The sequence below is a fragment of the Accipiter gentilis genome, chromosome 17, assembly GCF_929443795.1.
Source record: "Accipiter gentilis chromosome 17, bAccGen1.1, whole genome shotgun sequence".
NCBI classification, from domain to species: domain Eukaryota; kingdom Metazoa; phylum Chordata; class Aves; order Accipitriformes; family Accipitridae; genus Astur; species Astur gentilis.
In genome coordinates this window covers 25,909,917-25,932,979 of record NC_064896.1, presented here as the reverse complement: position 1 = coordinate 25,932,979, position 23,063 = coordinate 25,909,917, and the positions used below count along the sequence as shown (strand labels likewise).

Sequence of the window (23,063 nt, the reverse complement as noted above, 5' to 3'; positions counted from 1 at the left end):
TTACGTCAGTCCTGTAAGAATTCAGCTCATCTAGTCTTTTTCTTCGTGTGTTTAAGCCCGTTTTTATTGTGTATTGGAGCCTTTGGTGAAGCAGGCTGCCGGGTACCAGTAAGTGCTGGTGAGCTGCTGAGCTCTCACCAGTTCAGCCCAGTGCTGGAGGAGCGTGCAGGTAGGAGATGGGTGTCAGAAACCATGTCAGTGTTTTCAGTGAGCGCCGCCCCTTCTTTAAGTCGTAACTTTAAATAGTGCCTTTGTACGAGGAGGTGACGTGATCCCGAAGGTCTCTGCTTTTGGGGGAGAAGAAAGTATAAACTGGGAAGTAAGGCAGGGGCAAGAAAGAGGCGCAGTCTGGTGTTTGGTTGTCATAACTCTCCATCCCCTGGGCAGGGCACCTTCTCCGCCTGCTTGGAGGAGGGAGGCGTTTGGGCTGGGACTTGGCCAAGAGGGAGGAGAAGGCATATGGCAGTGGTGATCCACACCTCCATCCTTGCCAGGGAACTCCTCCCCAGTCCCTCGGGCTGATGCAGGGAGCTGGGACAGTCTGTCGCAGCATCCCCAGCAGCCTTGGCTCGACCTCGGATTTGTTCAGTCCCATCGGTGTCACATGCAGGCTGTACGGTTTACGGGGATTTATTTTCTGGAGAGCACCTTGTACATAAACAAGGATTTCTGACTTGCACTAGAAGGCTTTTCTCAGCACTTCTTACTGTCTTGGAAACAAAGGCATAACAAACAAAGCATCTTTTTTTTACATAGTAACAACTAAGATTTAACGCTGGCCTTATAGTGATATGAAGACACTGATTTTCTTTCCAGCTTTCACTGGTGCAAATCAGTTGGAGTCAATGGAGTCACACCGAGGCGACCAGGGATGGGTATCGATCCCGTGGCCTTCAAAGCAGGGAGGCGAGGGCGCCACTGGCCGCGGGGGTCCTCTGTGCCCCCGGTGCAGGGCAGGTCTATAAACTGCTTATAAACTCAGTAAGTCTTCAGACAGAACAGTAAATGGGGAACACCAAAAATACGGTTTCTAGGTCGTGAGTCCAGGAAAAAGGGGTTGGTAGCTGGTTGGAGCACTCTACACTAAATTTTTCAGACCTAGCTGGGAGTTTGTGTTCTTCCAGCACTTGGGTCAAAGGCGATGCCTTGCTCTGGTTTCTCGCCTCCCCCCCACCCCCCCCCCTCCACCCCCCGCCTCCCCGAGGCTGTGCGATGCCAGAGGAACCATTGTCGTCAACAATGGCCAAAAAAACGAGTTCCACCAGTCAACCTTTTTGCAACTGAATAGAGTTGTGCGGGCTGCTGCATTTAGTGACTCTCGACAGGGAAGGACTGAAGGGTCTCTGAGCAAAATGTGTGCAGGTGGAGAAGGTGCCATTGGAATTTCTGCTTTAGAGCAGGAGACGATGAGTTTCGTAGAAAGTCCGATTGCGTTCATGAAGCTTTAGAGTGTTTCAAAGGGTAAACTGCCTGCGATTAGCTGGGTTTAGCAGCTCCTACGTGTGTGTGCTCAGCTGTGTTCACTTCAAGTTTGACAATGGCTTGGTCAAATTCCTGGCCAGATTTTAAGGGACAAAATAAAATCCAGTGTTATTTTTATAAGGTTATTAGCACTGATATAAAAAGATTAAATGAGAAGAGCATGTGCAGTTTCCTAGCTTCTACAAATCTTTCCTTACGCACTGTTTTTCAACACTAGTTGATACTTTTCTTCTGTGAGTTACTCTCTTTAACAAATAGGTTTTTTAAATGTAAATCCTGAAACCTTATCTTGGATGAATTCTAAACAGAGTTTGACAGAGAGCCGCATTTCAGCTTGTTGGCGGTAAACCGAATAGTCACTGAACACGAAAACGGTCTGAATAGCTCACAGCACACTTACAGCAGTTTAACTCTGCACCAGAAAAAATGTCGTTAAAAGGATTAGATTCTGCTCCAGAAAGAACAGCTGGAAATGGTCTGTATTCATTTTGCCTGGTTTACTTTTCACTTTTTCATGGTCTGGCTTTACAAAGTGTTTCAAGGTAACGGTCCTGTCCCTGGGCTCCACCTTTTGGTTAGAAACAAAGTGGTTTATTTTGAAATATCTGTAATAAGCTCTAATAAGAAGAGAGTAACTGAAGACATGGAGGGGGGGGGTGATTAATAACCACGTAAAACACAGTAATTAAATTCACTTCTCTTGAAGTAGATTTCCATCCATTCTTTTGCGAACAGTTATTTGTCACCTTTCGTAACAATTTGAAAGGGGAACCATGCAAGGGTCTGTATAAGGTTTTTGGATTTCTGACACAGCGATGTCAGTTTTGTAGGAAATCCCAGAAGAAAACAGTGGAAATCGCAGTATTTCGTATCTCGCTTTATAGCACATTTACATTTTTCTGGCTTTTTTATTTTTCTATTTAATTCTTTGAAGATGCTGTGAAGTTTCGATCATTTTACACCTTGCCCTTTTTTTGTTGTTGTTGGGTTTTATTTGTTCTCTTATCAACTCATAAATAGTTAAATTTTTAGGTAGAAGAGGATAATTACCATGTTTCCACTTGAACTATTGTAGAGCCCCAAGGTCCTGCCTTGGACAAATGTATTTTTCAGCAGCTCATTGTAATTTTGGTTTTGACTGAAGATCCAGCAAAGTTAAAATCCCCACCCATCCGTAGAGAAGGGTGCATTTTCCGCCTTTAACAATAGCTTCATTTAGTAGTGGTTTAATGACTCCTTTGCTTTGGACTTGAAAAGGGGGAAGATTTCTGCAGCGAGGGGGGCTGTCCTGGGGTTTGCAGGATGGTTTCGTGTGCTGTGCTGTCCAAGTTGACAAAGAAGAGCCAATTCCGTTGATGATGATTATGCAAGATGGAAAAGTGCTGATAGACTGTGGAAAAATACAAGTCTGAGCCTAACCGCTTTGCAAACCTGTTTCAAAAAGCAGCTTTGAGGAGTTGACCTGGTTCTGAATGTGGGCGATCTAGAGTAGCAACGTTGCTAGTCGCATTAGGGCGAGCAAGCTGAGATGGGGAGGGAGAGGAGGGTGCTTTGGGTGCTCGGTTTCATAGAGAGCAGGAGGCAGCTTTGTGGGAGTTTTTAAGTGATGGCGGTGATGGTTTTTAAGTGGGTGGTTGTGTAGCTTTCATATGGAATACACTTTTAACATTTTTTTTTTGTAATTTTCAGTCATCAAAGTAAAGTTTCAGGTGATTGATCAAATAGAGAAAGGAAAGCCCAAACATTTCACCTTCAGGTTATGGTTGAGTAGACTTTTGCTGACATCAGAAATTATTAATTGCACCAGCTAAATTACAAAGATGTTATCTTGGCTCTGGGAGCCAAGAACAGTGTAATTAGGGCTGTTAGATTCCCCATTCTGCTTCCTTGCTTTTGACTTGAACCATCGAGGCATTGGATCAAGGTAAAAGTGAACTAATTTATGTGGAGGGCTTGGGCTTGTTTCAAGAGCAATGTGAAATAGAGATACCTCAATTTGTTCACAGATGCTGTCCTCTCGAGAAGCTGCAATCTTCACCCACGTGTAGATACGGACACGGAGTGGTGTGTCCTATATTGTTGGCTATTACACCAAATACGGTGTCGTGGGCTTCTGGGGGGGAAGAGCTTTTAGCGTAATGCATCATTGACAGCAGGGTAAACAGTATATGTGCTTTAATTGCATTACTTTTTTAGCAGACTGTGTTGTATGCTTTTAAAATTGCTTGCACTGGCATCGAAGTTACAGACTTCAGTGAATTCTACAGGCATCTCACTTCCATTAAAACTGTCCCTAGCGTCACTCCAAACGACAGTGTCAATAATGGTTTATGTAGGTTTTCAAAATTATTTTCAATTTCTTAAGACGTTGTGTTTTCTTCTTCTCTTACATCCTATCGTTGTTCTAGCTAGAGACTGACCACTCCCACCCTGCTACCAAAGTGGTTTTTCTAAATAAAGCTAAACCTGAGATGTCTGGTTTTAGCTGACACAGCACCGCACCGTGTCAGAACAGCCGCGCGCATCGGTATCATGGCTTGGTGTCATCAGCGCGCCTACAAGAGCTGTGTTGCTTAGCTTCTGGCAGCCAAAATGCTAGACCTCTATCTTCGGACCTCAAAATAGCTAATCTATTTTAGTTGAGTAACAGATTAGTAAACCTGAAAATACAGACTTTGTGTTGTCCATACTTTCCATCAGAACATAAAAGACTAAAAAGCCGGGATATATTTAAGGGGAAGCCACAACCATCAATGTATTCAGGTGCATGTTTCTACCTTTGTCCTCAGGCACGTGTCCCAGTTCAGAAGGGCACTCAAATGTTTCCATAATGCCTTAGATTGCCCAACTGAAGTCAACAGGACTGGCTGATGGCAGTAAAACTGCTTATGATTAACATTAGATGCATTCTTTACATGCTGATGAACTGGGGCCTGTGATAGTTTAAGAATGGCTAATGGTTGGAAAGGTAATGTTTCTGCACGTTACAGATGGAACCAAGACACACAGAAGAACATTATTGCACTGGGGGGGTGGGCATTGCCATATCTCCATAAGAAGGAAATCAAACTGTGAAACATGGACAACCTTGGCATTGCTGGTATTATTTTTAGTGGGATTTTATTATAGGTTCAGAAATAGAAAAGATGTTAGTTGCTGCACAGAACTTTGGAAAATCAGGAGCGTATTCTTTTATGCAGTTATTTTAATAACTGTTTTGTAACTTTATAGACTTATAAAATCTAGGAATTGTAACAGAAATCTGTTACGTGTTTTGAAATAGAAGTAAATATCAGTTATAGGGCCTCATTTTAAAAACTGAAATTTAGAAGTAATATGTTTCAATATTTCGCATTATAATATTTAACTGCCTACTCTAAAAAAAAAAGGTGCTTCAGAGAAGTCTTTCGGTTCTTTTCCAAGTTTTTAATTTCTCCATACTAGGCACTGGGGGGGGGAATTTTCTTTGTATGGTCAGCACATCTTTCATTCAGTTATGCTGAGGAAGACTTTGGAAAATAGCAAAGAAAACTGTTGTGTCGAATCTGGCTGGGTGGCTTGCTCAGACTCAGGGGGTCTCACATTGCGTAGGGAGTTTCATTTTAACGTGTACTTCTGTTTTGTATTACAGCGGATTCCTCTTTAAAAATATCCAGGTGAAGGCAAATCTAGGAGAAAAAAAATTACATCTTTCCTTTAAATTGTAGCATCACCGCCGCTGTGGACTATAGCTATATCAGGAGAGCTGGAGTGTCGGTGAATTTACCAAACGGTGTTTGGAAAATCCTTCTGCAAAGCCAGGGCCCTGCTTGTAACTGGGACGCTCCTGGAAGTCAATCAGAACTGGCAGGAGTGTGTTTTGGGGGCCAAAAAGAGGACACCGGGCGAAGGGCCACCTCAAGGCTCCATGAATCGCAGACTGCAGCAGGGGCCAGCGGTCGGTGCCGGTGTCTGTCCCTGTCCCTCCTCATCCTCTGCCAGCAGAGCAGCCTGGCTGAGCGCTCCCCAAATTTCCCGAAGGCCAAATTAATCCGGCGTGCCGAAACTGTTGATCCGAGCTTCCTAGCTGGCCTCGTCTGCAGCGATACGGGGAGAATTGGCACAAATGACGGTGCTGGCAGATTGATGAGGACCGTAAGTGGGAACAAAGCAGTAGCAAAGAGCAGCTGCGAGCGATAACCCTTTCTGCGGGCGCGCAGAGGAGGGCTTCCCCGCAGCCACTACTGCTCCTGCGGTTCCGCAAATGGTGCTGCTGGTTAAGCTGTGCTCAGTTCCCTGGAAGGCCTTAGGTAGATGCAGGTGAACAAAATACTCCCGAGTAAGCAAAAAGCAATTAAAAATTATGAAAGCATCGTTAAAGCCCATACGGGTAGCTGTTTTGTAGCGCTAAGCGAGAAAAAAGAAATGCTTTTCATTTCAAAGTTGCCAAAGGTTATACAGTGAGGCTATATAGTAAATCAGAGGTGAAGCTATGAATAAAATTCAAGAAACCGGACATAAATTGCCTTTCTTTACGTAGTTCAATTACACAACACGCGCTTCCATTTTAAATGCATATATCAAATGTGCAGTATATCAGTTTGTGAATGGCTTCCAGTCTCTGATCAAAAAAAACTCCCTGCGATCTCTTTGTTACAGGTTTGTAAAGCAAACAGAAATGCAATAGGGAAGAGAGTCTGGAGCTCCCAAAATCTGAGGCTGTGGTCGTAAATAGCTAGAGAACTGCCAGGTGATAAGCTCTCACCACTAGCTTTCGCGAATGGTCTGTGAAATATGTATTTATGCATTTCTAGCAGCAGTTATCCATCAGTGGACTGAAATGTCTTCACAGAGCTACTTAGAGGACAGTGTTTCAATCCCAGCTTTATTGTTCTTGGAGATGGAGCCCTTGTAAACCCGTTTATAAATCTCTTCCTTAAGCAGCTTATTTTTATGGGCATTTTAGGAGTGGAGCATCTGGCTTGACTTTTGGATCGTTTTGATTCTGTCCGTTCTAACACTCAAATCGCTTCAGGCGTGGACGTTTTTTGTTGGTGCTTTCTGTGTCCTAAACCTCCAGTTACGCGTTTCTCATTTACTAGAAAATGTTGAAGCTCTCACATGCTGGAAGAAGGTAGTCCTGAACAGCAAGCTGTTAACAGATCTCCTTGAAAAGGATGTGTGGTAGAGCTCAACAGGGTCATGTACCATCCGAACAACTAAACTTTCAATTACTAGAAATTTCTGAGACCGGTGATGCTGTCGATGGTAGATCCAAGTCGTTGCCCAGATCTGTGTAACAACCAGGTACACAAGGTTGCTTCAGGGTGAATTTTTTCCTTGCGTTTAAGCTCCATCTCTGCGTTACGGCTTAGCGAGTCAGTGCTGTGCCTACCTGGCGATGCCGCCTTACCACCACCTTCCCCTGCTCTGGGACTGCAGGGATAAATTTCAAGGGTCACTTGAAAGTTTGTCTACTCGTACAGACTTTCGGTTGAGTCAGGAAGAGTTGCATCATTGGTGCTATTGCCTTAAGGATGGTATACGTTAGGGCTTTGTGGCAACCACGTAGTGGACGAGCTGTATGAATTTAGACTTGAAGTGCAAAGAAGATAACTTAGGGAAACGAGCAGACCGTTTTCATTTGGCAACCGCAAGTAGGACAAGGCATGTAGAAATAATACTTTTCCTTTTGAATGATGCTCTGTCTTTTGACCCTTGTTTTCTACCTTTGTTGTGCTTTTTCTCCAGCTGGGATGACAGCAGCTCTGTCAGCAGTGGGATCAGTGACACCATAGATAATCTCAGTACCGATGACATTAACACTAGCTCCTCCATCAGCTCCTATGCCAACACGCCTGCCTCCTCCCGCAAAAACTTAGATGCACAGGTAAGATTTCTGGCCTAGACAAGCAACGTTGATATTTATTATTTTCTCTGTGCAACAGGTATAATTGTTTTAAGTTGGATGAACTTGAACACACAGAGAGCCTTCGTTACAGACAGTATCACTGAAAAGGCAAAGTCAAGCAGTAGTAACCGCCTTATCGTATGTGGCAATTAGGAATATTTCCTCTCTGCGTGGAATCCGTGGCATCTCTGCTGTGGCGATGTGGCAACAAATGGCTTCTGCCTTCCTAGCCGTGCTGCTGTACAGAAAACATGCATCAGTGGGTGGGATTTTTTTTTATTTTTTATTTTTTTTAGCTCTAGAAAAGGTATTATGTTTTTTTTTAAATAATACAATTTAATTAAGTCAACATGAAAGTTCGAAGATTATTTACACTTCCTTCGGAAACATAAGCGTGCTAGGCAAATGAAATAGATTATTCTAAACTTCCGGGGCTGTGTGTTACTGCAGGCTTTCTATTTTTGGCAGCATTTCATAGGAGGATAAATTTTACATCCATCGGCAGCGTAAGTGTACTTTTTGTGCTCAGACACCACGCATCCAAAGAGGGTAAAACAAGTGAAGGTATCCAACAGTTTTTCATTCATCAGTTAGACTACATAATACAGAGATTTGCAGTAATATGAACTGCTTTTTTCCCCGGTTGTATAGAATTTTGTTTGGAAAAGTGCCGGACTAAGAATTCCAGCTTTGCTTTTTGTACACCCGCCTGCTCAAGGGACTCGGGTGTTGGGTGTCAAAGCAACCGGGATGCAGTGACTTGGCATTGCAGCAGGTAGAGGAGAGGGATGTAGGTACGACCTTCTCCTCTGTTTCTTTCCTCTTCATTCTTCTCCAGTCCTTTTCATGACTGGACCCTCAATCTGTTTTTAAATATCAGTTTTAATCTAGACTTGTGGTTGCTGTGAAGTGTTACTCTGCCTGCAAGACTGTGGTGCAAGCATATATTAGTGTTTGTTCCCTTGCCACGAAGTGCATATTTGAGCCTACATTAAAGGTTTCCAGTTAGCCTCTGGTTGTGTATCAGCGACTGCATGTGTGCTTGAAACTGCTAATACAAGTCCCATACAAGTCGAGAGGAGTTAAGATCTATCAAGTGTGTTTTTCAGTATGTAACAGAGAGAGCAACACAGACAACTGGAAGTATTTTTTGACAATTGTTACTGTCTCAGCGCTGTAATACTGTTGGAAAAAAAAGGAAGAAAAAGGGAGACGTGACTAAACATTAACCTAAGGGGAAAGAAATAGAAACTCATTTGACTTCTATCTTCCAATGGAATCAGGTTCTTGGAAACACCTCTGAGAGATCAAAATCTGTGTTGACGAACTCCTCTTCCACAACTATTACAGCATCCAAGAGAGAGCAGAGATACACCAGAAGAAAAGCAGCTGACTCTTGTAGAGGCAGTGGAGCGTAGTCGTTAGCAAAGGAAGCTGGGAGCCAAGACGTACAAGTTGTGTTTGCAGTTTTTTGATGTGCGTCCGTGACCTGCTTCTCTCCTCAGTTTTCATGGCTGAGAATATTTATTCTAGGTATTACTATTACCTGCAAATTATTGTCCATAAAATACTTTGTTTTCATTTGAACAGAGTATCCTAATCTTGTCAGCCAAGGGAAGGAAAATAATTCAGAGTGATGGAACCAGGCGTAGCTTGCAGGGTTGATTTTTTTGCTGCCCAGAGCTCATGACACAGTGAATGCTGCATACATCCCCTTTCTGTCTTACCTGGAGTACTGTATGATGGCCTGTGCCCAGGTTTGCGTTCCCCTGGGTGCGGTGAGCCCCAAAGGACTGGCAAACATCTGCAGAGGGATGTGGACTTCTCAGTGTCCCCTGCTTTGGTTCTCCTAAATAGCAGGCACTTAACTCTTAAGCTGCTGCGATTCTGCCGCATCTTTTTGAGATGGTACAGAAGCTGGATTTCAGGTAATTAAGGAGGGAGCTTGAAGCTAGTACATGTGCAACTGGGAGTCCAGACAAATAATCCAGCAACATCAAAGGGAGAGAGCCCTAACATGTCAGCGTCTGCCGATATAATCAGTAACTTATGCAGAATCGTCTCTGCAAAGGGAGAAGATGTGGTTGCAGTAGGAAAAAAGCCTCTGCTAAGAAACTGATTTTCAGCTGCTGAGTACCCCATACTCCAGAAGCTGTAGTTTCTCCATCTTTGAGAAGTAGGACTTAAAGATGATATTAGCTCCATCTTCACAGACATTCATAGTTGTAGCCCCTTTTTGTAACAAACCTATGAAGATGTTCGCAAGTTGGATCTGAACAAGCTAGTGATTGGAACCAGAACTTGCCTTACCATGTTCCCATGTCTTGCTCTGATTATGCCAAGTACCAAACCACTTCATGTAGCTATACAACTTTTGGGCCCCTAATATTTTTCCCTTATATTGCACAGACTTAGATAAGTTACCTTTTACACGGCACTGCATATGGTATGCCTTTACAGTCACATCATACACGTATTTTAAGGAGAGATTAAGATCTGGTGGGCATTTGAAAATAACTTATTTCAGTCAAATAAGTTATTTTCAAATAAGTTATTTGACTGAAATAAGACGCAAGAAAGGAAGAGATCAACTAATGAACTTGTTCACATAACGCTAAAAAGATCGGAAGACGGAAGGAAAACGATTCCTTTAAATAGAAAACAGCAGCATCTTTAAGCTGTTGGATCAAGACAACTTCTTGGTTTCGCTGGAGCAAAGATAGCTTTGGTCTGTTCACAGCTTCGTAAATAGATTTACAAAAGCGTAGGAATAAGTTGAGAAATCCTGGTGGTTACCACTACTCCCAGCTCATGCTCGTTATGTCTTGCCGTGACCTCCAGCAGACAGTCTTTCCACTTTCACCCACTCCAGGCCTTTCAGGCAGGTGGAGTTTCAGCTGCAATCCCGAAGCCAGGTTTCACCGTGTTTTGGTTTTGATTCCTTAGTCATGTTTCTCGTGCTGTTCTCAGTGTTTACCGTTAAACAGAAACATCTCTCTGGCCAGAGGGCTTCAAGGGTGGATGTGCAGCATTTCAAAGGCTACGGAAAAACTTTGGCTGTGAGTGTGGTAGTGGAATGAAATGGAAGAGAGCAAAGATAAGAGGACTTTTTGTAATGCCATTCTCTCTGTTGAGAACGTACTATTTTGAGAGACGTAAAGGAGGGGAACTACAAGGTACAGGAATATTTCATAGTCAACCAAAAGTAGAATAAGCCCTTTACTAGCAAGTAGCTGTATTTCTTGCTCTGGCACACTAACGGTGCAAATACACAATTCCAGACAAGGTACTTGAAGCAAGATACTCATGAGAGCATGCGAGCGATAATGTTGAGGTGGTTTTGTTGGTCAATTATTTGTTACTTCTTGCCTGTGCTCTCTTCCAAGATCTGTAAACGGAGGAGACGTTTGCATGAAATGTTGATTTTAAAGAAACACGGGACATAGAAGCAGTCACATGGTGATTTTATTGTACCACCAAGCAGTGGTCATAAATAGAGAGGTAACCATCCCCAAAGCTTGCAGCCATATGAAAAGAAGGAAGCTAGAAAGCAGTGTTGCATTCAGGCCTGTGCTGAGTTGCTCTCTTCAAATGGAAAGGCAGGGAACCGGCATTTGCATAGCACGAGAAAAGTACAAGAAAATAATATCTAAATCCATAATTCAGTGAATGCTTGTTAGTCTGATGACTCAATATGCCAGACAAATAACCCAGGCCCTAACTATTTCACATGACTGAAGAAAGACCATTGTGATGTGTGGTGTCAGCTTTCACATACTGATCGCTTAGACTAGTTTTTCAGGCTCTAAAAAAAAAAAAAAAGAAAAAGTAATTACCATAAAAAGCAGAGGAAATTAAATCACAACTCCCCTAGATTCTTTAATATTAATGGTGTGATCTGGTAGGAAAAGTCATAAACTTGAAACATACTTTAGGAACTTAAAAATAAAATACTGCATTTTGCTGGAAGCGTGGTAAATGATCATATGTCCTTTCCTGTGCTGTGCTTTTCCGATTATCCAAAGAGAGTAAAAGGTTGTGGGCTTTCTTAATGCTTTGGGGTATGTAAAATAATTTCCTTTTAAGTGAGATTACCATTTGACTACTGCACAGTGCTGAGCACATTCCTCTTCTGCTGAGGCTGCGGGGAAGAAATGGCACTCAACACCTTACCAGAATTCACCAGCTCTTACCTGGGAGCTTCATGATCAAATGTTGAATTTCATGGTACTGTGATGGTTGGAGAACGCTTCATCTGTGACTTTTTTTATCCAGATCTGGACCAAATGTGTGGATATTCGTCATTTGTGCCTGGTCACAAAACGGTCGGTTGTGGTGTTACAAAATTTGCCCAAATTAATCAACAGCATTTGACAGGAGAAGTAGAATTCTGCAAGGGTAATCATTAGCCATAGAAATTGCTAATGTATGGGGAATATATTATATATACGTGTGTGTGTGTGTATATATATATATAGGGTAATGGACGTAATTTAAGCATTTCTGAGAATTTGGCAAAGGCTTGCTAATGAGAAGATTTTATATTTGATGTTGAGCTTTGCAAAATTCTCCATAAAAGACTGGTAGCACAATCAGTCTGTGCAAAGAATAGGGAAAAAACCAGTTTGTATAGGTTGAATATAAATTAAAAGCTAAGGTAAGTTATGTATTTAAGTCAGTCTTGAGTATTTTTAGAAAGTTGTTGGGGATTCATTTTTCATCAGTTCTTGGGTGTCCTTCTACTATGTTAGATTAGAATGAACAGCATTCCACGGCTTCAGATCTGTTCAAAAAGCTGCCTCCTCATGCTCTGGAGATCAGATTGCCAGACAAGAGATAGGAAAGCAGCAGGAACAAAGGAAAGCTGGCGGCACAGGTTTGAAACGTTTTTTGGCATTGCAGTAAAAGGGTTTGTCAGAAATTCGAGATGGAGGATTATAAATGCCATGGAGCTGAATGTGTCCTTTATAAATCAAGTGAGGGTTTTTTCGTTGTTTTTTTTAAATTTATTTATTCTAAGGGGCATGGCTCTTAGGTTTCGTGTATTTTTTTCCTCAGCGTATAAAAAAAAAAATGTCATTGCTGGGGTTCATTTCTTGCTGTGACATTCCTTTATCAAAGGCATGTTAGGTTTGTCGGTACTTAGAGCTGACTGCTGAGTTGCTTAATCAGTTTGATGGTTCTCATTTATGAAGCCTCTTAAAAGAAGGGCTTGCTCTGAAGGTTGTATTGCAATTCCTTATCTGTCCTAGACTGATGCAGAAAAGCATTCCCAGGTTGAACGGAATTCCTTATGGTCCGGCGATGAAGTCAAGAAATCAGATGGAGGATCTGATAGCGGCATAAAAATGGAGCCGGGATCTAAATGGAGGCGGAATCCCTCTGATGTGTCAGATGAATCTGATAAAAGCACTTCTGGTAGGAAGAACACTGTTATTTCACAGACGGGCTCCTGGCGACGGGGCATGTCGGCTCAGGTTGGCATTACCACACCAAGGACTAAACCTTCAACCACCTCAGGCACATTAAAGACACCTGGAACAGGTGAGAAAAGGTGTAAGATATAAACAAGCCAGAAAGTGTGTTCGGTATGAAAACAGTTTAAATACTTTCCAGAGGCAGAACCTGAACTTCAGGTAATCCTGTCTTTATTTTTAGGTATTGTTTTGACCTATGCAGTATCCAGTGTGTCCACATTTCTGTTTCTGTTCACTTGAAAATGCCTGTTTTGGATTAGTACACTGCAAAAGTTGTTTTCGTGACAGCTCTAGACTTAAGCCAAGCTATTTACTGGGCACAGTATTGCCATATGAAGAATAAATAATGTGATTTCAGCTTTTGAAGTCACAGTTAACTTTAAGAACATACAGTATGTGTGGTTGAGGAGATTTCCCCCCCCCACCCCCCCATACTAAACCAGCATGTTAATTTATACTAAACACTATTTAGTTCTGGATTTTCTTATAAATGTATTAGTGATTTTAGCACTTGCAGATGTGTGAATGAAAATGATTGCATTTGCATAATCAAGTAACATAAGTTAATACCTTTCCTTTTATTTGGTCATGTACACAATTGTACATGAAAAAGTTGAAGTGAGATACTTTCTTGAACAATGCCTTTTAGGAAAATTGTACTAATGGCCTAACACTCCTTCTGTCTAATGATAAAAAGGGACCAATCTGTGGTAGCTACAGAGGGAAACATTTTTTCTCTTATCTGTCACTGTTACATAAGACTGGTCTGCTTCTCGCATTCTTGAGGGCAAACACACCGCATACTTCTCTCTGGCAAGTCTGCATGTGTAACTTACTCGAGTGGCATGTAAGTGCAGTGCAGACTAGATCATAACTTTTAACCACACTCTGGTGGCTAACACGCTTTTGCTTTTCATGCTGCTTTGAGTTTCATCATTTGCTCGATGTTTTCAAGTCATTAAATATTAGAATTCTTTTTCTATTTTTGTAGGGAAAACTGATGACGCCAAGGTATCAGAAAAGGGTAGACTATCTCCTAAAGCTGGACATGTTAAACGTTCCCCATCAGATGCAGGACGCAGCAGTGGTGATGAATCCAAAAAGCTTCCCACAAGTAACTCTAGAACAACTGCTGCTAATGCTAATACATTTGGATTTAAGAAACAGAGCGGGTCAGCTGTAGGCATGACTATAATCACTGCCAGTGGGGCAACTATCACCAGTAGATCGGCTACCCTGGGAAAAATCCCAAAGTCATCTGGACTCATGGGTAGGACCACTGGTCGGAAGACTAGTGTCGATGGCTCACAGAACCAGGATGATGGCTACTTAGCGCTTAGTGCCCGAACTAATCTTCAGTATCGTAGTTTACCCCGGCCCAGTAAATCCAGTAGCAGAAGTGGAGCTGGGAATAGATCTAGCACAAGTAGCATAGACTCCAACATAAGCAGCAAGTCAGCTGGGTTGCCTGTCCCTAAAATGAGAGAGCCTGCCAAGGTAATCCTTGGAAACTCTCTGCCAGGATTAGTCAATCAGACTGATAAAGAGAAAGGGATTTCGTCTGACAACGAAAGCGTGGCCTCATGTAATTCTGTTAAAGTGAACCCTGCATCACAGACTGCTTCTAGCGGAGCTCAGAGTACTCACCAGCAAGGAGCCAAGTACCCCGATGTGGCCTCTCCCACTTTGCGCAGGTAGGCAATAAATTCGTTGATTGTGCAATGATGTTAGTCGGAGCTGAATGATCAGGACTCTTCGAGCCAGGCCTGGCTGTGTTTTATGGAGCACTTACTATTTAGTGTCCTACATCAAGGTCTTCTTTGTATCTACGTTTAATTTCACGTTGGTTGGCCAGTGTTGTAAATACTCAGTACATCACGTGACAGCAGCAAAAATTTAACATTTGGGGAAAAAAAAGACCTGTCTGGCAGGAAGTTTGGCAATTGTGGTACAAGTCTCTGTTACAAAAAACGGTACCTGAAGGCTTTATCCGTGCAGATACCGCAGGAGTAAGCGTTTTCGTACCTGAAGGTTACCAAAGAGTTCTCGCACCAATGTATATGTAACAAACCTGGAAATACTCCAATGGTGGATCAAATTATAAGTTGACAACAAGAGAGTTATTTCAGATTTTCATGATGACAACGGCGTAATTTGACCTGCCGTGCTTAGATTCATTCGCATGCCTAACTGGAACCAATCTTTCAGTTGTGTCGATGAGGCCATTGTGTTGTGAGACTCAACGTCAGGTTATTCGCCTGTGTAGAAGAACCCGAAGTGAAGTTACTGTCTAAGCTGGATTGAATTTTCTTATTTTAATAATATTTTTTTAAACAAAAATCTTATCTGTCTTCTGTTTCTCCACAACTACCCCACACGTTATTTTAACATTAACGTTGAGTTGGTCAGGAATTAATTTGTCGATGCAGCATGCATCAAAGCCTTGATTATTGGTGAAAGGTTCCGTTAATATTATTTATCAATTTAATTTGACATTGAGTAGCTTGTCTCTTTCAAGTTGCAGTGTTTTGCATTTCATTTTGTCTTGACGCCCATAATACCCATACAGTTATGCTACATCATCCTGCTTCCAGTGATGTGAGAAAGCCACATTCCATCTGAAGCACCAGCGCAAGCATAATGGCTGTGATGGCAGTTTAGGCTAACACTTGTAAAGAGTTGTAAACTGTTTCTTTTTAAATGGGTTGTTTGATTTGAAGAGCCTATGTGAGGATAATTCAAGACACTCCCTTTTATTCCTGGTTTTCATTAGATAAGCCATGTCCTTTAGAACGTTTCATTTTCATCAATGGCTGCTCAAAAAGAAAAGCTTCAGTAGACCTTTCATTTCTGTAGTATACCCCATGAGAAATGCAGATTTTTGGTGTTGCCAGCCTTAGGCACATTAATCTTGAAATTTGATTGGAAATTTTTTTTTGATTACTGGAAAGCCACATCACTAGCTATGTAATTGAAATACTACATTAGAAATACATGAAACTTCAAAGAGAAGACACTGAGGCTCAATTTAACTATTCCCTCATTTGATTTACAATTCCACTCTTGAATTTTCACCAGACTGTTTAAATTGTCATGTATTGAAATGCATCAGAGTTGAATTGGGCCTCGTCTGCTTATTACTGGTTTCTAGAATGACAATAAAGAACGTTTTGAGCTTAATTTTCGTAGTCAGTTGAGACGAGTAGCACATTTTTTCGCCTATTTTCTCTTGGCCCTGAGAATTTTTAATATTATACAATAAATTAGAATCCATAGCTTTGTAATGATATAGATCTACCTGTAAGTCTGTGAGTATACATAACTTCTATCCTGTCATAAACAGTGAAATTCTATCATTCTGCTCTGAGGGCCATCCCTGTCTCTGTTTTCTCAGTAGTCCCTTTAGCTCCGGTATTACGTATCTGGCATGTCCCTTAAGTGAAACCATCGTTTATCTTGATATATTTTATTATTAAATGGGGGCTTCATGTTTAGCAGTATATAATACACTGCTTCTCTGTTGATGGGAGACATGTGTGACCCAAGAACCAGCTCGGATATGTCAATCTCTTGTCAATAATGGTAGATAGGAGTAAAGAGATGTTCTTCCTCGTAGGGTATGTCCTTCCAGAGTTAATCTCTGTATTGATATGACTGTCTTGCTGGGTTGGATTTTCTCTGGACTGAAAGGAATGCTCCTCAGACCACATCCTCTTCTGAAGGCCTTTGTTAGGAGATTGGGGTTCAACCAGACACTGCCTTTAGCAGCAACACGGTTCTGTTCGTGCCACAGTGCAGCATCCTCTCAGTTGTGTTAGGGTGCTGTTTGGGGAAGATTACGTAGCTTGAAAACAGCTTGTGAAACTGTTGTGTGGGTGGTTGGGGTTTTTTTAAGCTCGAGGGTCCTACATCCAAGAGTACGGTTCCCCCAGTACAACTGAAGAGGTGGTATGCGATGGCGTAGTAGCAGGAATACCCTGAGCTGGTACTGCTGCTGAAGGTCGTATGTCATTGCAGTATGATTTGATACTCGCCTTAATAACGTTAACTCTAAATAGTCTCTAAATCCCCGAAGGAATGGGTTTTATCATTCAGACTGACTCGTCTAAGTCAGGGTCTCCTAATCAGTGAGGTGTAATGTGGCGTCCAGGTGATCCAAGTTTGTCAGATCCGTGTTGGTTTGCGAATGTCTGTCTACATCAGGTGCCGAGAGGATCGCAGAGCAGTGATGGATTATGAGATAGATGTAGGTGGGCATCTTAGCCTGATCCAACAGTGTTGTCCAGGTGCTTTGTGGCACACGTATGCAACAGCAGCCGTCCAATTTGAGATGCGTTCCGGGCCTCTTGCGCGGGTACGCCGGAGCTGCAGGTGGCACCCGTGCAGTAAGTACAGTGCTTCTGGGCATCACTGGACGTACTGCACGTGTGCTCTTGGGTGCCCAGCTGTATTACACAGCCTGGGTTTCTGGGAAGCGTTGGACAACGTGATTTAGTGTGCATGTGCTGTACAAACAACCCGGGCATACTCAAAAGCAGAGAAAGTTCTACTCGGCGTAAGTCCTTAGGAGCTCCTCTATAGAAGTGCTGTAGTCCTCTATTCTCCTACAGTCCAATACAGATAATATATTTCCACTTTGAAAGATTTCATCCCCAACATTCCACACTGTTGGTAAGAAAAAAGCAAATCCTTATAGATAGGCGTGAGGAAAACTAAGGTTCCAAAGGCAGTTGCAGGAGCTAAGTGGCAGAAACAGAAGCAACGTTTTGGGGTGGATGTTCGAAGCTAGAGTCAAAAGATAACGCTTCCTTCATAACTTTGAGGATGATTTTTACAATGATTGATAAGCTAGTCTTAAGCACGTTTACTTCTAAGACACTTTTGCACTTCTGAGAACTTTCCCGTTGACTGTTAATGAGGGAAGTGAAGTTGCATCACAGGCAACACCGATGCAAACTAGAGATGCTGCAGTCGTCCTCCTCCAACCACGCTTTTGTATCCCCTCCCTTGCACTAGTTCTGGCACTCGGCTAGTCTTTTACTGAGCCAGTTCCAGGTACTGAAGCAAGCAGGCAAAATCTCATTGTACGCCAAAAAAAATAGTTTCCAGCCAGCTTGGCTCCTGAAATGAGACAAACCTACATTTGGTATCAGTAAATATCTTTCCTGTTTATCCCAGGAAATGCTGCTTCTGTGCAGAGCATTTGGGGATTTGCACAGAATTTACCTGGACAATACGCTTTCAGCCTCTAATATTCCATGTTTGAGATTAATCAATGCTGTGTTTCTCTGGTACCCTTGTTCCTTGAGGAGCAGAAGACGATATGGCTGTATTTTAGTTCTGTGAAGCTGTATTTTAGCTTTGTGAAAGTAGTATTTGATGATTTGGAGAAGACACACCTAAGATAGATTTGAAGCTATCGTAATTGTCTCTGGGCTTTACTGAAGGCAGAGTGAACACAAGGATATTCATAAATTTATAGTTGCGTATGTCCAATGTAGGATCATTTACTTAATATTGGTTTTCTGAAGCTAAGAAGATATATGGTCTAGATATAAAATGCCCTTGCATTTAATATTCCATTGTATGTATTTTTCACGTTGTCTTTTTTTACAGACTTTTCGGTGGCAAGCCTAGTAAACAAGTTCCCATCACAACAGCTGAAAATATGAAAAATTCGGTAGTCATCTCCAATCCTCACGCTACTATGAACCAGCAGGGTAATCTCGATTCACCGTCTGGCAGTGGTATGCTGAGCAGTGGGGGCAGCAGTCCTCTGTATAGTAAAAACACAGATATGAACCAATCTCCACTAGCTTCTAGTCCCAGTTCAGCACATTCAGCTCCTTCCAACAGTTTAACGTGGGGTACCAACGCAAGTAGCTCTTCTGCTGTTAGCAAGGATGGCATTGGATATCAGTCGGTCAGCAGTCTTCATACCAGCTGTGAATCCATTGATATCTCTCTGAGCAGTGGAGGTGGGCTGAGCCATAATTCCTCCAGTGGCTTGATTCCAGCCTCTAAAGATGATTCTCTGACTCCCTTTGTCCGAACCAACAGCGTTAAGACTACGTTGTCTGAAAGGTTAGTGGTTTTTTCACCCGTTTCCATTAAGTTTGCGTGTATCTCAAATGTGAATGAAGTCCTGGCAGCGGAGCCAACACCGCAGGTACAAATCAAGCTGTGCTTCTTGCAAGATAATACTGAATGGTATTACTAGAACATAGAAAGAAGCCATTCCAGGCAAGGGGCCCAGTTCAGGGCAAGAGGGATGGGTTCTGGTGAGGTTTTTAATTTGCTGTGGTAGCCAATGTGACAACTTTGCTTGCTACCACATTATAGCTAATATTTGAATTTTGCGTCCTATATTGTCCTTCCAAAGATCTCCTGTTAGTTGATCTGATAGTGATATTCAAAAAAACCTCCATCGTTATTGTCCTTTTGATTTGAGAAGCCAACTGTTCCTTATTAAACTTCTTGTTTATCACATTTGACAAGCTTTCAAACTGAAAGAAATGCTGAAAAGAGAAGTCCCTGCCTGCTTAGTCACTTGATCCCTTCTCAGCCTCTCCCTGCTGCCCCGTCGCATCTCCAGCTGCTCCCTACAATGTTTCCGTACAGGAATTCGTGCGAACGCTTAGTGAACCCGACTGGGAGATGGATCCAACTGAAAAATGATCACCTGAATTGTATTTCAGACTGAGCCGTTCCCCAGCTCCTTACACGATGAGCTTCATCAGTATCCCTGTGGACACAGAGCAGGAGCTGGGAACAGACCGAGCAGGGAGGAGGGAGCGGGACTGCTTTTTCAGCGTCAGAGCTGTATTAACAGCACATTGAGCTAACGTCGGGATAAAGCACACAATCACTTGCAACGTGTGCCCTCTGAGAGACCTGTTGTAGAAGGCGGTAGTAGCCCTGCAAGCATTGGAAATCAGCTATATCCTGACGTGTAATTATGTAGTCAGGCAGCAAAATTTTTGTAGTTGCATCTCCACGGAGAAGGTTACCGCTGACTGTAATGTTCTGACAGTTTGGGTTTCTGTTTGTGTTTTATTGTAACTCCTTTCTGTTCTCTCCTCTTTTCATTCTAATGTTCCTTCTCTTGTTTTCTGTCTTGTTGGACTGATTCTTCCAGCCCTCTTTCTTCCCCTGCTGCTAGCCCCAAATTCTGCCGAAATACTTTGCCCCGGAGACAGGACAGGTAATGCTGTCTCAGGACAGGAGTACGCACAAGGCTGTAGGTTTTGTTGCCCATCTCAGTGAAGCAAATTGTTTTGTGACAGACTGTGCTCAGTTGAGTCCTCTGCTGTGTTCATCGTTCAGGTGTGAACTGACACAAAGACATGCCAGTGAGAGTCCCCTCAAACACCCCGTCTATCTACCCAAATCAATCTGGAGAATGGCATACGGCAGAGTTGGCATGGTTTTGGTGTTGCTCTTGTTACTGGGAACATCTTTTGGTTTGTGGGGGTGTTTCCCCGCCGCCTCCCCCTCATTTCTTTGCCAAAGGCAATTTGGAAATCTTGCCCTTTTTTTTTTTTTTCTACCAATCTGAACTCTCACTAGCATTTCAGCATTCCTCTGGCATGCTGCTTTTCTCACTGCCTTTCAGGCCTGTCCTTTTTGTCGTGAAGTCCCTGTGTCATTCAGTGTCGTCAAGTCTTTTATTGCAGTTTGGCTCATGAGTGTTTTTCAGGGACTTGGGTACGTTCATCCTTCTAAAGACGAATGCTAAAGTTCGGAAAAGATGACCCATACCTAAACATTCTAGCTCACTTTTGCTCATTGCTCTAATTTTAATCACTCCCATGGTGTAATTTAGCTCTAAGGATTGTCGTTGAATTTATTCATTTAAGCACGTGGATATTTTCTTTAAAAAACAAATGAACAGACTCTGCTCGGTCACAAGTTCATCAGTTGTAAAAATATAAACTCAAATATTTGTATTTTGGAGGACTAATAGATTCATTTGACTTCGCTAATGGTATTTAAGCTAAGATTTGAAAATTCAAACAATCTAGGCTCAATCATTTTTACTGCTATACGTTGCAGCTGCGTAACAGTCATTAGCTGCATTCGCTAAATGGTGTCTGCTGAAAGAAGCATCCATTTGACGTTTAAAGAGCCATATTTTTGTTCATTGTGGGTAGGAGAAATAACGAAATCACGTTGTGAACAGATGAGATTCATTGGCATGGTACCAGATGCATGTTTGTGCAAATCCACACCTGGGTAAGGAGGTTTTTGCATGTTTCTGTAGGAAGGCCCCAGCACCTTTTCCTCTGAAAAGGTGATGCAGATGTTTGTCCGTCCTTCGTCCTGATCTTATTCCTTCCCTTTTGTTCTTCTCTGAAGTTCTTTTCTTTTAACTTTTCTGCAGCGACCCACATCTTGATAGGAACACTTTGCCTAAGAAGGGACTCAGGTATTGGTGTTTCCACACGGTTTAACAGCTTTTGTTGTGGCTTTGGAGTTTGCTTTGTGTTTCTGTTGTGGCTGGTGGTGATAGTCGCAGTTTGCAAGAGGTGGCAACAATATTCTTTCTTTCTTTCTTTCTTTCTTTCTTTCTTTTTCTTTCTTTAGTCCTCAAAGGCAGCCATTGACCACTGTGCATTTTTTCATCCAGTGGCTTCTCCGCTTGAGCAAGAACTGTGGCTTTTGCTGGCTGAATTGCTGAAAAGCATCTCGTAAACCATCACTGGGCTTGGCTTGAAAACAATAATTTTGCAGCTTCTGTGGCTATTACATGGAATGAATTGAGATCATTTTCACCCAGAGAACCTTGGTGTTGATATACAAATAGAAAAGATTTTCAATATCACGCCAAACCTTTTAGGATGAGATTGGACATATTAATTTACAAAAAAATATTTGCCTCAGAATACCTAAATATATAGGGCTCTTAGAGATAACTTCTGCTTTTCTAGAAAAGAACAAAAAAGTCCCCAAACAAACTTTTGGCAATTGTCTTCTCATGTATTTTGTAGAGCTGTAAGGTCGTGATTTTTATAACATAAAAAAATTGCACCCAAAAAGATTTTTCCATTGGTACAAGCAATTCTAGCAAGATAATCAACATTAGATGTATTAATTAAATGCTTTAAGTGCTTCAGAATTTCCAGAAGATACCTTAGACAAAAAGGCTTCAGAATTGCTTAATGCAGCTTCAGGGATCACTGAGTTGATGCCTTGAAATTGCAGCTGCAATTTATTCTGTCCTGTACACATTGCTCTTCACAGCAGCTTTGTCACATGAAGTCGAGTGCTAAAAGCCTTTCTTAAAATGGCAGTTTGTTTAAAATGTTTCTGTGGTTCTCAAGTATGTCTCTAATAAAGACTCTCTTTTAAGACTGAGACATTTGAGTGCTGAAGAGGTAGGTATTAATGCTGAAAAAAAAGAAAAAAAAGTCCTTAATGCGTACAAGTAAATCAAGTAAAACGATTGTTTAAAGTCCTTTTCTTAATAAACTGATATATGTGCAAAGTTTAAGAGATGCAGATAGTCAGGCACTGGTACTTAAAAGTTGAGGCATAAGCAGGAGAATGAAAGTGTTTTTTGAAAGTAGTTTGGGTTTTTGCAGTGTTTATTGTAGCGCTCACATTGCTTGAAAAATAGTCTTAATAAGTGATATTTTACTGTAGAGTATTAAGTTGGAGGGAATCTAATTAATTAAATAGATAATATCGATTAATAATAGGCTCCGAGTGTTTCGTTTTTGGAAGGAAAGCTAGTAACTCATACGTATTTCTCAAAAGCAGATGGCATAGCATAAGACAGACACTGAAATCCATCAGCAGACAACCGTGATGCTCTTTCTGTCGATACCTGTACCCTGTCACGTATTTCACATAACACCCGTGGTAACATACCTATTTTTCAGGCACATACAGAAGCAGATTTAAAACTTTAAGCTGAAGCCAGCGGGTGTTTTGCTGTTGATGTTGGCTTAGACAACGTCTCCGCTATTTTCTTTGCCTTCTGAAAAGGCTGAACGTAGTCTCCTTTATGATGATTTAATGCTATTAGTTTTGAACTAAATGGGATACACCTCCACGGACCTTTATATTAATATCTCTGGAATATGAATTATTGGGTCACAGCTTGTTTAAAAATCTGATAATGGCTTTGTTGACTTGAATTTGGTTGTAATGTGACAAAAAGCCAGATAAGCTTAGCGATGCACCAGAATATTAAAATAGTGATAGAAATT

The 23,063-nt window shown here is 41.9% G+C and overlaps 1 protein-coding gene across 4 annotated transcripts in view; it reads left to right on the top strand.

Moving 5' to 3' along the window:
* NAV2 (neuron navigator 2) overlaps positions 1-23,063 on the top strand; it is a 231,546-nt gene that overhangs the window by 168,736 nt on the left and 39,747 nt on the right. For 3 of the 4 annotated variants that reach the window (XM_049820689.1, XM_049820688.1, XM_049820691.1), the window contains 6 exons: positions 7,213-7,351; positions 12,625-12,916; positions 13,841-14,543; positions 18,466-18,933; positions 19,988-20,053; positions 21,233-21,277. In XM_049820689.1, coding sequence (XP_049676646.1) covers positions 7,213-7,351; positions 12,625-12,916; positions 13,841-14,543; positions 18,466-18,933; positions 19,988-20,053; positions 21,233-21,277 — 1,713 coding nt within the window. The remainder of the gene's footprint in view (positions 1-7,212; positions 7,352-12,624; positions 12,917-13,840; positions 14,544-18,465; positions 18,934-19,987; positions 20,054-21,232; positions 21,278-23,063) is intronic. The other variant, XM_049820690.1, reaches the window with a different exon arrangement.